Below are 15,298 nucleotides of genomic sequence, written 5' to 3' on the forward strand. Positions count from 1 at the left end.
CCTTTCCTGCTCAAATGAAAGAATTAGATGTCAGCAAGCAAGCTCTTTGGAAGGAAAAAAGAGTTACAAGTTTTTTTTGCGGACTACGTGTTTGCTTCTGGCAGTCGATATAGCGTCAGGCTGAGTGGAGGGCTGGTCCTTTCCACGTACTGTGCCTTCAGCACTTTTCCAGTGAGACAGGAGCAATGGAACTCAAGCAGTAAGTAGCTAGAGAATACCCACTGTCCTGTCTGCAAAGAACAATCCTGATCCTCAGTATTTGTGGCCTGCCCTATTTTCCAGAAAGCGAGGTTAATTTAGCTTGTCTGATGTTGGATTTTGTATTTATTCATACTGATCTGTACTCTTGATTAAGAAGTAGCAGCTGATTACCTCCAAAGTTAACAGCTATGGGGATGGGTACAGATTGGAAAAAAGCGTGAAAACCCTGAGCTAAAAGAGAAATTCAGAAGGTGGAGACAGGGAAAGAGACGAGATTTGTAGATTAAGTATTAATGCAAGTAATAGAAGAATAAGGGAGGCAGATACAGCTTCCTGAGGAATTATATTGTGCTGAAACATAATTGGGTATGAAGAAATGCTTGCACAGAGCAAGAAAATTCCAGTCAGCTACAACAGGCTTTCAGTGAGAAAACCAAAAGTTCTTCTTTCTTTTGGCATTTGATACTTTTGGATGAAGCCTTTTGTAAGAGGAAGAGAACATGGGGGCGGAAATCAAGCTCCTCAGTAGCTTATGTTCAAATAAAAGGCATGTCACCTTGTGCACCGAATTGTATGACAGCAACCTTACCTCTCTCCTGCTTGAGGACCTTTATAACCAATGATACTCACAAAGTAATGATACAGGGCTGGCGTTTTGCGAGGTATTGAAGCTGCTTGCCATCACTCATGGACTAACTAAGGTCGGAGCAGTACCCGGTGCCTGGTACCACCTCTGGGTCTCAACTGCCTGTAGAGCAAGGCAGACTTGTAGTTTTATTTTATCTTCCTACCAGCAAATTTGAAAGAATGGGTATATTCACAATGTGAAGCTTGCTCTAGGGTTCAGTGCCTATTTGTTTTCTGTTTAGTAGGTCATTACAGAGAAGACCCTTCCTATCTAAAGGCTTTTAGAGAAAAGGATGGCTCCTGTAAAGAAGCTGTAAAATCCTTGTTTATTTAAGTGGCACAGACAAGTGGAAAGAAAACAGCAGTGAGTTAAAAGAGCATGAAGAACAGATGGAAAACACTCGGCATTTTGGAGAAAAAAAAGGTGTGGCCTCTCACCTCCTACATATAATGACTACTGTTCCAGCTGTAGCCACTTATTTCCTAAAGGTACGTTAGGTCTTGTGTCACAAATTTAAACTGGCATCTTACCCTTCTCCAGAAATGCCAAGAGCTAATCTGTGGAACAGCTGAGATTTCTGCCTCACAAATGTTGCCTGTTCAGAAGGAAATGAGCCACTCCTCACTTGTGATCTGGATATTTTCTCATAATCCTGTGCAAGCGAGAGATAACTTCGCTTCTCTCCTGGATGATCGGCTCAGGACTGTTTATAGATGAAACAAAATGGTTGACAGATGTTTTGCATCCACCTGACCTGTTTTCCACGCTGAAGGTCACTCCAGATTGCATAAAGTCCTGCTCAGGTATGAGCTATTCATCCCTTTTTGTCCAAATCTGTAGATGGTGAGTGTGTGGATGAGCATTTGGCATCCTTTGTGTCCCTCACTGCAGTTACTGCAGGTCTGCAGGTTTGTGTCCCACTTTTTGCCTCCACACAGTAACTGTTCCATGGGGTTAGCTGTGCTGCCATGACTAATTTTTGCCCTACGTCACTCCCTTTTTTCCATTCCCAAATGACATCTTGTTGGTATGGCATCTCAAGGACTTGGAGAGCAGAAAAATATGGTTTTGTTCTGCGATTCTGTGGATGAAAATATGCAAACTTGCTTGAGACAGAATAAATTGTTGCCATCTTAGCATAATAAAAAATACAATCCTGATACATTTTCCTTGTCTCTTTTAGCCTTATCCACCAGAGAACCCTACAGTGCAATAACATATATAAAAAATTATGCCCTTCAAAGCCATGCAATTCTTTTTCCCTATTCCCTGCTATTTATACTATGTTAGCTTTCCTTTACTCCTTTAAAGTTTGATCCCTTTAAAGTTTGATCTTCTTAAGTCACATCAGACTTTCCTACATCCTTTCCTCCTTGCTCTCCTAAAAAAAAAAAAATACCTTTTCTTGTCTATCTAGGCTTTTTTTCTTGCTTCTACTTCAACAACTATTCAGACTTTCTCAGATCATGGAGAACTTTGCTGCATCTGAACAGAAATTGAGTTTCAGCTTTGACAGGTGTCTTTTTAGCTCAGCACTGACATCTTTTCTTAGGCAGCTACTTCCTGGAGGATCCATTTGAGACATTTCTGAATGCATAAATTATGTTGGTATGCACAAATAAGGATGGCAAAAATGTTAATTACCATTACTTTTCAGTTGCTGAGTCTATCCTTAAGGAGTTGAGCAAGTTTTATCTGCTTTGCCTTTTTTTTTTTCCTCTCTGGAAATTGTTATTATTATTATGTTAGTATTTAGTGGCACATAAAGAATACCGAGAGCTTCTTTTTCTTGCTGTTGTACTTCATGCAGATTGCTTTTCTGAAGGTGTGCTAAGGAATCTGACAAAAATGCAAGATCATCTACAAGTTGGACATATTTTCTGCCATGTTTAAATATGCTTTCGCCAATAGCATTTTTCTTATCATTTCCCATAGAAAATAGCAGGAACGTGATAGTGTCAGCAGAAGTCATGTGGACATTTGTGCACTTGGCAGAGGTATTTGACATCACTGCACAACTTGACGCAAGCAGCACTCTGCCCTGTGCCGAGGAGTGGGACTGACAGACCCAGGTAAGGAAACTCATGCTGTCTCTGCCCACGTTGTCTCTGTATATGTTGACTGTAACCAGGAAAGAGAATATATATATAATTCTTGGTGATGATTTAGACTCTTAAATCCTGAGGGTGGTGACTATGACACAGCTGACAATTTCTGTCTGAAGTAGGATCAAAAACGTGACTTTAAAACTAATTTCCATTTCTGGCACGGAGAATCAGACTGCAGCTTTATCCCCTTTCCTGTGACAGTGACGTGCACAGCTCTGATGATGCAGGAGTGCTTTGAAATTGAGTGGCAACACAGACTCCAAGGTTCATATTATCTGTAGATCCACAAATCTTACACCCTGTTCATTTCATAGTCTAACGCGAACTACTTGCTGCACACCTTCTAACTGCTGAGTACCGCAGGAGTAGCAGTGCTGCTTCTTGCTTTAATGCCTTTTTGATTTTCTTTTTCTCCTCCTATCTCAAACTTGTGCATCAGAAGGTGCATTGTTGGAGTCTAACGCGGGCTTAGAGGGGAATGATGTCTGAGTGGAATTGCATTGAAAATTAGACCTTAAAAAGGAGCTGTGCATCCTTTAAGAGAGGGCTGCAGTGCATGGCTCAGTGTAGGAGCTGCCTCTGTCTGCAATAAGCTCAAGCGGCGTGTCACTCACAGGATTTTGGTCTGCAAGCAGCAGCATTAGCAAGCAAAATGAAATTCAATAAATGTCTTCTGCTTCTGGAGACCTTCTGAAGTTGAAACAGGAATGCCAAACTGTTTATCCAAAGCAACCAACACAGGTCTCAATAGACTCAGAAGATATGCACCTGACCTTTGCTGAGACTATCGCATCTCTCCACAAAGAGCCCTTCTGTGGGAGTACCTTTGCAGCACAGGAGCAGAGTAAATAACACAGAGGACATGCTCCAGCCCATGGACAAAGTGCCACGTGCTCCTGGAGTGATCAGGATATCCGAGGGCAGGAATGGGGCAAGAGCTGTGGTTCAACCCAGCTGCACCGTTTGTCCTTACAGCCCCTGAGCCCTGTTGGGACAGTGTCTTTCTGGATCATATCCAAGTGTAAGGGAATTAGAAAAAATTACAGCAGGCAAATGCACAGAACCATCAAGTGTGCATCTATAGCAACGTTTTAGCTTTTCTGTGTCTGTCAGTAAGATCTGCTCAGTGGTGCAAGCAAAGGCTTTGGTTGTATCTCACTACCTTTGCTGGCGTTGAGAACACAGCAATAACGGCAGAAGGAATAAACCTGCTTTCTGCCTCTGTCTTTGTGTCTTGCTGGGCTTTTCTATTATCACTGAGTCAGGAAAAGATTTATAGGCTGTGAGCATGATTAATTTCCGTTTTGCACCTTGCCATGATCTCAAAGCAAACCATCCTGGCTCTTTGGTTTCTTGGTGTTCTTGCAAGAAAAACTTTGAGCTCAGAGCAAAATATCCAGGCAACTGTCTCTAAAAAAAAGCCATGCTAGAAGGGAACAATGAGATTTAGAGCCTTGCCTATATCCAGACTACTAACATGCTACGGGTTTACAATATTTGGGGTTACATTAACGGACCATGCAGACAGTCTTTAGTGTATGCTTTAATTTTTATTATTTTGATCCCTTAGCAAGGGTACACAATGCCACTTTAAACACTTCAGATTTACTGCTGTGATGGGGGAGGGCAATATCATGTTCTTAAACTTATAGGCCTATTAACCTTATTAAGTTTCAAAGCTTGAAAGGCTTATCAGGAAGCTTTGTGTTGTTTGGTATACTTTTTGTGGAGAATCAAACCAGGGCAGCAGCAAAGGGCAATACATTATTCCTTGGACAAAGCAAGCAGGAGGGAAGAGGTGATTTTCATAGAACCATAAATATCAAGTTGGAAGGCACCTCAAAGATCATCTGGTCTAACCTTTGTTGGAAAAATCACAGTCTAGACAAGATGGCCCAGCACCCTCTCTAGCTGAATCTTAGAAATGTCCAATGCTGGGGAATCCACCAATTCCCTGGGGAGATTATTCCAATGACTGATTGTTCTCATTGTGAAAAATTTTCCTCTTGTGTCCAAACAGAATGTCCCCAGGAGTAATTTGTACGTGTTACCCTTTGTCTTTTCATTGTGACTCCTTGTAAAAAGGGAGTCTCCATCTTCTGTGGTAGCCACCCTTTAAACACTGGAATGTGGTGATAAAGTCTTCCCTGAATCTTATTTTTCTCAAGGCTGAACAGACCCAGTTCTCTCAGCCTTTCCTCATGTGGCAAGCTTCCTAGTCCTTTGATCATCTTTGTGGCCCTTCTGTGGACCTTCTCCAGTCTGTCTCCACCTTTTTTGTATAGTGGGGACCAAAACTGTACACAATATTCCAGGTATGGCCTCTCAGGCACTGAATAGAATGGCATAATGACTCTATCTCTGGTGGTGATGCCTTTGTTGATACATCCCAGCAACACATTGGCTTTCTTCGTCACAGCAGCACATCGATCACTCATATTGAGCTTGTTGTCCACCAGGACCCCCAGATCCCTTTCCACAGAGCTGCTCCCTAGGGTAGATCCCAGCCTGTGCTGCATTCCTGAATTATGTTTTCCCAGGTGCAAGACCTTACGTTTGTCCTTTTGAACTTCATAAGGGTCTTCTTAGTCCACTCCTCCAGCTTATCTGAGTCTGCCTGCAGAGTGGCTCTCCCTTCCGTGGTGTCCACTTCCCCACTGAGTTTCTATCATCAGTAAACTTCATCTGGGTACATTTGACCCCATCAGCTGGATCACTTATGACAATATTAAACCATGTTTGGACCAGTATTTATCCCTGGGGGACCCCACCTGTGACAGGTTGCCAGCTTGCAAAGGACCTATTGACCACCATCCTCTGGGTATGGTCTGTCAGCTGGTTCCCCACCCACCACACAGACCACTTGTCTAGACTGTAATGCATCAGTTTCTCTAGAAAGAGGCTGTGGGTAAATGTATTAAAGGCCTTGGAGAAAGGCAGGTATACAATGTCCACCGTTCACCCCACATCAACGAAGCAGGTTACTTTGTCATAGAAGGCAGTCGGGTTTGTAAAACACGATTTGCCCTTGGTAAACCCTTGCTGACTTTTCACAATTGCGTGCTTCATTTGACTTGTGGTAGGCCCCATGAAAATTCATTCCATAATTTTCCCAGGGACTGAAGTAAGACTGATGGCAATGACACTAACATTCTTCCAGTCTTCTTGGACATTGGTTGACCTCAAAAATTGTGGAGAGTGGCCTTGCAACAACATCAGCCTGCTCTCTTAACACCTTCTATTTCTGTTTGGCTTTTACATACCTGAAGAACCTTTTCGTCTAGTTTTTGCCATCTCTGTCCAATTTCAATTAGAGCTGAGGTTTTGCTTTTCTAGCTGCATCTCTGCACGCCCTGGCAATACCCCTGTGGTTCTCAACTGCTATTCATCCACTCTTCCATCTCTAGTATTCTTCTCATGGTTTTGAGCAGACTCAGAAACTCACAGTTAAGCCAAGGGGTTCTTACTCTACCTACTTCTCTTACCTTTAAGGGGGATTAATTTGTTTTTGTGCTTCCAAGACAGCATTCTTGAAAAACTCCTAGCACTTGCTAGCTCCCTTATCCTCCACAGAAGCTTCCCATGAATTCCCTCCCAACAGAGCTCCAGGTTTGCTTTTCTGAAATCTAAAAACTTTGCCTTAACACTAATCTTCAGCATGCTCAGCAGGACCTCAAACTTCACAACAGTGTGATCACTGCAGAAAAGGCTATCACTCACTGAGATATTGCAAAGCAGGTTTTCTTGGTTTGTAAGTAGTAATTCCAGCAGTGCCTCGTTCCTGAATCACACATCTAACATTTGTTTGAGGAAGCAGTCCTCTTTGCGTTCCGAGAACTTGATGGATGGTGTGTGAGTTGCTGTATTGCTCTTTCAACAAATATCTAGGTAGTTGAAGTCACCCATAAAAGAATCGGTTTCTGTTGACCCGAGACTTGCTTAAGTATTGCTTTGTTGGCTTTATCGTCTTGGTTTGGAGGTTGGTACAAGATGTCAGCTGTAAGATCTCCCTTGGAGATGCCCAGAGGCATCTGATAGGGTTTCCACAATTGCTTTAGTTGACCTCTATACATCCAAGATTGTCCTTAACATAAAGCATGATGACTCCTCCTCTTCTTCTGTGTATGTCTTTGCTAAAGAGCCTGTAGCCATCCATGCGATCCTCCAGTCATGTGAGTTGTTCCGCCATGTTTCGGTTTTTCCTATGATGTCCTAAATTTCTGACTGGGTGCAGAACTCTTGTTTGTTCCTGAGGCTGCATGAGGTGGTCGGTCTTATGGTTCTATCTTGGTAGGCGGCTGAGGAACATTTGTTACTGCTCTGGTTGGCCTGGCTCATTCTCTAGATGGATGCAACTGCATGAGCATTGCCACTTTGAATCCTGTCCTCCAAGCCCTTCCGTTTAAAGCCCATCTCACCAAGTTGGCCAGCCTGCTGCCAAATATCTCCTTGCCTCTTCTAAACAGGTGGATCCCATCCCTTCATAAAAGGCTACAGTCATTTAAGAATGTCCCATTGTCATAAAAGCCAAAGCCTTCACAACGGCACTGGTCACGTAGCCAGAAGGTGACGTGCACTATACATGTGTTTATGTCTGCACCCTTTCCTCTGTTAAAATGGAAGAAAAGATAACTAGGACACCAACACCTTTTGCTTGCACTCCTAGGGCTTTGTAGTCTTCCTTACTCATGCCTAGGTTCCAGCTCGAGATGTCATTTGTGCCCACATGAAAGAGTGGCAATAGACAGTAGCTTATACTCTTGACAAGTTGTGGCATCTTCTTGGCAACATCTCAGACCTTAGCTCACGGAAAGCATCACGCTTCTCATGACTCCGTCAGGCCAGCAGATGAGTGCCTCAGTGCTCCTTAACAGATTCACCCACTATGAGAACTCATTGTTTCATTTCGTAGTATCCACTGTGTGCTGCTGGTACAGTTTCTCCTTGCAAACCTCGCTCGTGGGTGTCTACAGCTGTTAGAGCCTTATATCTGGTTTTGGTTCTAATGCTCTGGAGAGTGGGGACTGAAGCAGAGTCCACTTTTGTAGTCAGCAGGGTCGAAGGTGCTTCATTCTTTGTGATATCTGCCACAGAAGCGTGGTTCTGAAACCACTTCTCTGACTCCATCTCTGCCCCTCCATTACTGTCCAGCCATTTAACTGTTTCCTGCAACTTGTCCACCTGATTCAACAGATCATCAGCCTTGTGAAGGATCTGGAGACTCATTACAACCTACCCACTGCACTGAAGTCTCCTTCCTTACCAGTTCCCTCTGGGTGGAAGGGTTAGATATCTCAGAGGCTTTCTCTGTTGAAACGCTGGTTTTAACTCTGAGGTGAGTGCCCATCACTATGACAGAGAGGACTTCCCTGGGCTGTGAGCCGACAAACAGGGGGCGAAGCACTTCTCACGTGCCCTTCTGCCTGAACTGTGCTGAAGTGCTGCACAAACTGCTGCAAATGTTGTTGGCTTTGTATGGAAGTGGAAGATAGTACTACTAATTTATTGTCATAAATGCAAATTTTATGGATGCTTGGATTTTTTATTATGGTTCTTAATGATTCATATGACCTGTGATACCTGCCGGTGAACCTTAGCTGGGAGCAAGGCTTCAGATTGGGTGCTCTGCAGACAGAGTAGAAGATAGAAATGTCAATTGCCACTTGTTCTGTTAAACCTGATTCAGCCAAACCTGAAGTGGGAATATCTTGAATGTAACTAAATCTCCATATACACGTTACGCATGCAAATCACAGCTGTGGTGTGCTAAATCGCATCCTGAATACCTAGAAAAAATAAACTCAGAGAAGTGAGAAGCAAACGTGAGAGCTTGAATCTTCATTCTGTTCACATAATACCACTTCTGTGTGTCTCAGAGGTGGACAAACCCCTTGATCTCAGTTCTGGGCTGGTGATGTCTCTATAAACTCACACATGCCGAACTGCAATCTGCATCTGCCTTTGGTGAAAGTAGTTTGTGGTTGTTCAGCTGTTCAAAGCCTTTGAAAATGTGGAATCTGCTCTTGGATTTTGTGGGGAGAAAAGCCAGACATTACTTGCCCTTTTCCTCTTAGAGTCAGGTCCTAAGGACTGCTAGTCTGTCATGACTTCCCTGACTTTTAGGCAGAATTGATAACAGAAAGCATCTTCTTAGCTGAAGATTTTTGCTAAAAAATATTATACTGTTACCTTTTATAATATGAGCAGCAATGTAAACCCTCAACTTTTATAATATGAGCAGGAATGTAAACCCTCAAATTAACCATTATATTATTCCAAGTGTTCAGACCAGATACTATTGATTTTGTAAAGCATTTGGGAAATTCGCTGCCATGTAAGCCTCTTTTCCTTTCCCACCTGCTGGGTGAAACATCCTTGATGAATGTTTTTGATCAGGTTTTCGTCCTTCCTTAGAAAGTCACACAAAAGCTGTCTTCCCATGTTGCTCAAAATTTCTGTAGTCTGGTCCCGGCTCCAAAAAGCTTCATCCTGTCCAGGCCTATGTGGCCGTCTTCTTGGGGTTCCCTGGGAGGTCCTTGGTGGCCTTGCTTGGTTGTCCTCTCACCATCTGTTCACACTGAAGGTGTCTATAGAGAGTCTCTGGGCATTTCTCATGTTCAAAGCTTGTGAGCTATAAATGTGTCCAAATCTACTCTTTTAGAGGGATATGATAAAGGTAAGCACTGGAGATACTGACCAGGCACAATGCGAGGTCACCAGGAACTCTTACAACTCATAGTTTAAAAACCAGAAGTCAATATTGTACCAAACATTACCTTGAGATTCTAAGGCACAAACTCCAACCTCAAACCCAGAAATCCTGAGCTGTAATCACAAGCCTATTTTCTGTCCTTCGTCTTTTCCACTAATAATGTTGTGTGAAGGTTAATTTTGTATTGAAATGGAGCTAAACTAAATGCAGATACAATGAAAGCTGACGCTAAACTATGCTTAAGCAGAATCCAACCCAACGTGCTTTTCATTTTAGCAGAAACACGGGTTAATCCGCTTATCGGTTGGACTTGGAGGTCCTGTACGAGTTGGAATGGGATGTTCAATTCAAAGGAAAGGATTTTCTCTCTGAATAGGACACATACTGAATATGCAAATAGTCAAATGTTCTCCTGTTGATTTTTATAAATGGATTGCTTACTGCGGAGTTTAAATGAGGCTAATTTCATCTTATATTTCTAGAGCCTTTCTTGCTCCTGAGGAATCCTGATGTACTTTTCCAGCAACTACAAACACGTACTTTTTAGAAGTAAATTAAGAGTCATTGGGTTGCATCAACCACTGACATTATCAGCATGGGCATGTACAGTGATGATGAGAAAATATTCAACCACAATCAGATCAAATTATGAGTTTTTCTATAAAACGTGTTAAAGGCGCTTGCATGCCACAATATTTCTTCTGGCCTTAGCTGAAGGCATTACTACTTTCTACTTTCCAGAATTAAATACATCTATATCAGAAGACTGAATGTTCCAGTTAAAGTTGCCATAACTTGTAATAGCTCAATTCTCCTCAAAGAATCACACAGAGTTCCCTCCCGGAGCCCTCGTATGTTGATTTTTCAGTGCAAACACTGAATGAAGTAAAACATTTGAGGCTGACGAGTCACTGGTGTTTATGTCTAACACTGGATGACTGTCAAGAAAAGATCCTTAGTGTTTTCATTCTAAGGGAAATAAAAACCCAATTTAATGTTTTTCAGCATTCCTTCACCTGTGCAGGCTAAAATTCAGAGACTTTGTGGGACTCTTAATGCTTTTGCAGTTTTCTTTATTAAAAACTTCACAGATCCACTAAAATGTTGCACAATTAAATTAAATGTTGCGCAATTAGATTTGTTGCTGTAACAAGTTATGATCTTGGGCATTAAACATTTGCTACGTGGATGGAGATTAACAGAATTTATTAATCCTACAGAAGATCTGACTGAATAATCTTAGCATAATCTAAGATATGCCCGCATGCAGGAGAAGAGGTTAATGTCCAAAGAACTTAAGTTCTAAGAAAATCTTAAAAGTTGGATGCATTAAATACTAAAAATGTAAAAAAAAGGTGAGAGGAGGAATAAAAAGAGAAAGGTCTATATTGTTACTCTGTATTGTAGCTTCTGTAAGTATAATGAGATTCTTTAAGGAACTTCTACTTAAAGAACACTTTTACCGTTTTTCCCTTGTGGACAGCCTTTCAATGTCTTAATATGATATACTGAAAGTGGTAAAAAAATTCTTAAAGTGTGTTTTTGAAATCTTTGGACCTTTGACCATATTTGCTGTGATGATACAGACTTAACAGTAAAACCCACTTGAGAGACATTTTAATGGAGCACTTTAAATGAAATCAATTGGTAGTTTCATAATGGCAGATGAATGTGTGCTCTTGCCATTTTCCCATTTAACAAGAAGAAAAGGCCAAACAAGGACCAATTAGTCATAATAAAATCAGCTTTGATGACATTTTCACACCTGAACTCTGGTATAAAATGGTCATATAAGAAAGAACTGAAAGGATATGTGAGGAATGTGGTAATATAACTGCACGTACATACATATAAACTCCTGAGTAAATAATGATCAGGTAAAGACACTGCAAAATACTTTTCATATAGATAAAATATACTGTTTGTGTGTAGGCATGTAGTTTTGCTTGATTTTTACTTCAAATTTTAACTGATCTCATTTTTTCTTTGAAGTCTATGCAGGTTAAACTTTGCTTTCATTCTTTGGATCTCGATGACACTTGTATGCTCATGTTACCCAGTTGTTCCTTCCACGGTAAGTAATTCTTCCTGCTTACTTGAAGATCAGATGCTTAATTTCTTTTAAATAGTTATTTTATATAATTTTTGTTTGCTTATTTCTTTGTTGTTGTTTCTTATAAAATAAAATAAGTTTCCTGTATTCAAGGTATTAGTCAAATATTTTCCTGCAGTACAGCTCAATTGTTGCTTTAGTTATTAATAGAATATGCAAGCCTTTAAAATAATCATGGAAGAAATCTATTGCATATTTAGTGAAGAGTGTGGGGAACTTTTGCTGAACCTGAAATATCATATGAAAAAGAGAAAAGCATCGATTTCCTCTCCATTTCACCTAAATACCTTGTCAGTATCAACCAGGTACAAGAATATAGATATAGATATAGATATAGATATAGATACATATAGATATAGATATAGATATAGATATAGATATAGATTAGATATAGATATAGATATAGATATAGATGATATAGATATAGATGTGTGTGTGTTAATTTCACTTATTACTAGCTAGTTTTATAGTCCAGTAACATTATTTGTCACTTTTAGTGTGTAGGTAAAGGAGAAATTGTTATGTAAAGGTATAGAAAATTATTGCATAGGATCAGTAATATGAATTTTATTGAACTATGAAAGAAAGTAGAACAGCCTCTGAAATCAAAGTGAGCAGGTTACTTAGATAATGCTGATATCCTTTCATTTTTGATCTTGAACAGATTACTGTGACAGATTGCTGGTGAAACCGTACAGATGCCATTTAAGACTTTCCCAATGTGGGATGACATATTTTATTTCTACTCATGTTCCATTTCCCTGCTTGGATAAAGTTGTCTTTAGTCTCCCTGTTTCTTTACTGCTCTAAAATCAGTTCTAGGAGCCATAGTTCAGATTTCTTTGTCTCCTCTGATGTGTTTTGCATCGTTATCTTTTCATTGAGGTGATCTGTCCCTAGCAGAAATGGTGACTATTTGTGCAGCTGTTTATTTTATGGATGTGAAGTTCCCATAAGCCTTAATCTATCTGTCATCTGGTTTCTCTGTGTGTTTTACTTCCGTAAATGCTGATTGATCTCTCATTTCTGATCACCGATACTTTATATTAAGCTTGATCTGACTAGCCACATTTCCTAATGGATCTCTTTATGGCAACGATAATTTATTCAATAGTGTAAGTCCTTTTGTAGGTTGTGAGATAGCAGCTAAAAATTCAATGGGGAATTCCTCTGTGCTATGTTTCTTACAGAAAGTCTTTCATCTTGTTAGGGAGAAACTTCAGCTCGGGGAAAAAAATCTCAGTCCATGGCAAAAGAAGGCTGTGTGGTTAGTGAGCTGTGTGCCGGCTCAGCTGCCTCGGACTCAGTACACACTCCTGCTTGCCAAAAGAATCATTAACCTACCTTTTATAGGCACAGAGCAGAAAAAAATGTTAAGTACAGAACAGTATTAATAAAAGTCATAGCACACTGGATTAAAACTTATCTTAGTGAAGCGAGTGGCAATTTTAACATCAATTCCAGTAAAGGCAAATGTTAACCCCACAACTTTGCAAGCGACCATTTCCCAAATAAGAATGCGATACGGACAACTTTAGAAATGATGGCAGAGTATTTCTTTTAGATAGATAATCAACAAGCTGGTAAATCATGACAGCATGAAAGATGCACATAACAGCTACAGACGTGCCAGGTAATGTTTCATTGTAAATTCAATGTTAAGTTAAAGGCAATTTGAATTTTTAAAATATTTATATACTTTACATCTTTATACTTTAAAGTACAGGGAAGATGGACATGTATATAAAGCTATATGAAGTTTATTCCAGACATTTTAAAAATTCCCATTATTTTGTTTTTCATTTTTAAACTTAGTCATAACTACTACCATAACTAGTAATAACTACTAGACAACTTCCTCCCCCAAATTTCTGCTTTACAGGTATTTCCATTTTCTCTTCTCTATTGTTTAAACTATATGATTTCACACAAGTGATACCAAGATGCTCTTTCATTGTTACCTGAAAAAAACAATCTCATTTTAAAGCAATAAACATGCATGCTTCTCTAGGGAAACTGTGTTATGTGTCACAACTGATCAACGTCATGGAAAACAGTTTATTTCATACTGTAAGCATAATTGTAACAGTGTCAGTATTTTATACCAGAAATACCACAGCTAAGTTTTTTATAAAGCTACAAAAAGATCTGATTTTGAATGTGACGAATCCTTAGAAAATAACAGTTCATCCTTTTCATTCTAAGCATAAATTGCTTTTGTGTTTCTGCTTTGCTTTTTATACTGGACAAGTCCTGGCAAATACACAAATCCATAATTTTACCTTTTCTTCTCTCTTTCTTCTTTCTTTTTTCTTTTTTTTTTTGTTATCTTCAGAGCAGCAATCCTTTTTATTTGAATTGCCAGCTGTATGGAAAATCTGATTACTGCCTCGTCCTGCTGAACAACTGCTTAGCCAAAGTGGGCAGGAATGAAGAACTGGCTTTTTTAAAGCCTTACCTGGAGATGCCTCTCAATAAAAGGTCCTTTCGCAATGGTGTTGGATCGGGAATTAAAAAAACTTCCTTTCGAAGAGCAAAGTCATAAACAAATGTTCAAAACCACACTCTCGATTTTAGCATCTGATGTTTAACTTTGCGCTTAAAATCAGTTTAATGCTTTTCTATGATAAAACCAACAGAGGCAAATGTACCCGTGTCTTCATCGTGTAAACAGATGTTTATTTCAAAGAGCACAAGCCAAGTGGAGCAGATGGGATTGCTCAGAAAGGGCTTTGTTTCCAAAGTTACAGTATCATAAAGTTTTGTATTGAAATGAATGTTTTCATGTGGTTAATTCCCCTTCTTTGTACAGCTGCAGATTTAATCAGCCTTCTCTTGATTAATATAAAAATAGTCCTGTGCTTTGAATAGCCGTGTGCATGCAGCCTGTCGGGAGGATTGACATCCCTCCTCTCTGCTGCAGAGGCAAACCCACCAACAAGGCAAGGCATGACCGTACTTCCCTGTCCCAAATCACATTTTCTTGAAGACAGTTTCTCTGGCAATATTAATACAGATTTAAAGTAAATTTAATTTTGCATTTCCAGCGATATGAAGGGTCACTGGTAAAAGACAGAATCAGGCCCTACTTGTAACTTCTAGTTTCTTTTTAATATAGTTATTTAAAATTACTTTAGCAGAAATAATCTCTTGAGATGTGTCATCTCATTTCTGGAAAAGTCCTGGGAAATCACTCTAAGGCAGGGTATCAGTGCAGCTCCATTTGCCTCAATTAGTTGACTCATGTAGGCAACACACACCTGATGAAATGTGCCAGACCCGGTTTCTGCTCATCTGCTACAGCTGTGGCACAGTAATTAACAATGAGGGGTTTTTTTTTTAAATTTCCTGGAAAATGAAAAAGTAATTTGGTCTGAAAATATGTAAATGTGGTGTGTCGGAAAGGTCATCAGCTGAGTTACATGTATAGTGAATTTTACCTTGTGGCTGTCCCTTCCAAATGCGTTGTAACAAGCTGTGATGTTGGCTTGAAAATGTTGCAAGGTGTCCATGCAATGCATTTTGAATTCAAAGCT

General features: G+C 40.1%; 1 protein-coding gene across 3 annotated transcripts; it reads left to right on the top strand.

The window, feature by feature from the left end:
• Positions 1-1,083: 1,083 nt before the first annotated feature.
• On the top strand, positions 1,084-15,079 carry NPS (neuropeptide S). 3 transcript variants are annotated; one of them, XM_054071908.1, is made up of 5 exons: positions 1,084-1,252; positions 1,370-1,632; positions 2,765-2,901; positions 11,642-11,723; positions 14,098-15,079. In XM_054071908.1, the coding sequence occupies exons 4-5, from the start codon at positions 11,682-11,684 to the stop codon at positions 14,305-14,307; spliced, it is 252 nt and encodes an 83-aa protein (XP_053927883.1). In that variant the 5' UTR covers positions 1,084-1,252; positions 1,370-1,632; positions 2,765-2,901; positions 11,642-11,681; the 3' UTR covers positions 14,308-15,079. The 3 variants fall into 3 exon arrangements, with proteins under 3 accessions (XP_053927883.1, XP_053927884.1, XP_053927885.1); XM_054071909.1 differs by lacking the exon at positions 1,370-1,632 and having other exon boundaries at positions 1,084-1,317; XM_054071910.1 differs by lacking the exons at positions 1,084-1,252; positions 1,370-1,632 and having other exon boundaries at positions 2,664-2,901.
• The last annotated feature ends 219 nt before the right edge of the window (positions 15,080-15,298 follow it).

The sequence above is a fragment of the Cuculus canorus genome, chromosome 7, assembly GCF_017976375.1.
Source record: "Cuculus canorus isolate bCucCan1 chromosome 7, bCucCan1.pri, whole genome shotgun sequence".
Taxonomy (NCBI): domain Eukaryota; kingdom Metazoa; phylum Chordata; class Aves; order Cuculiformes; family Cuculidae; genus Cuculus; species Cuculus canorus.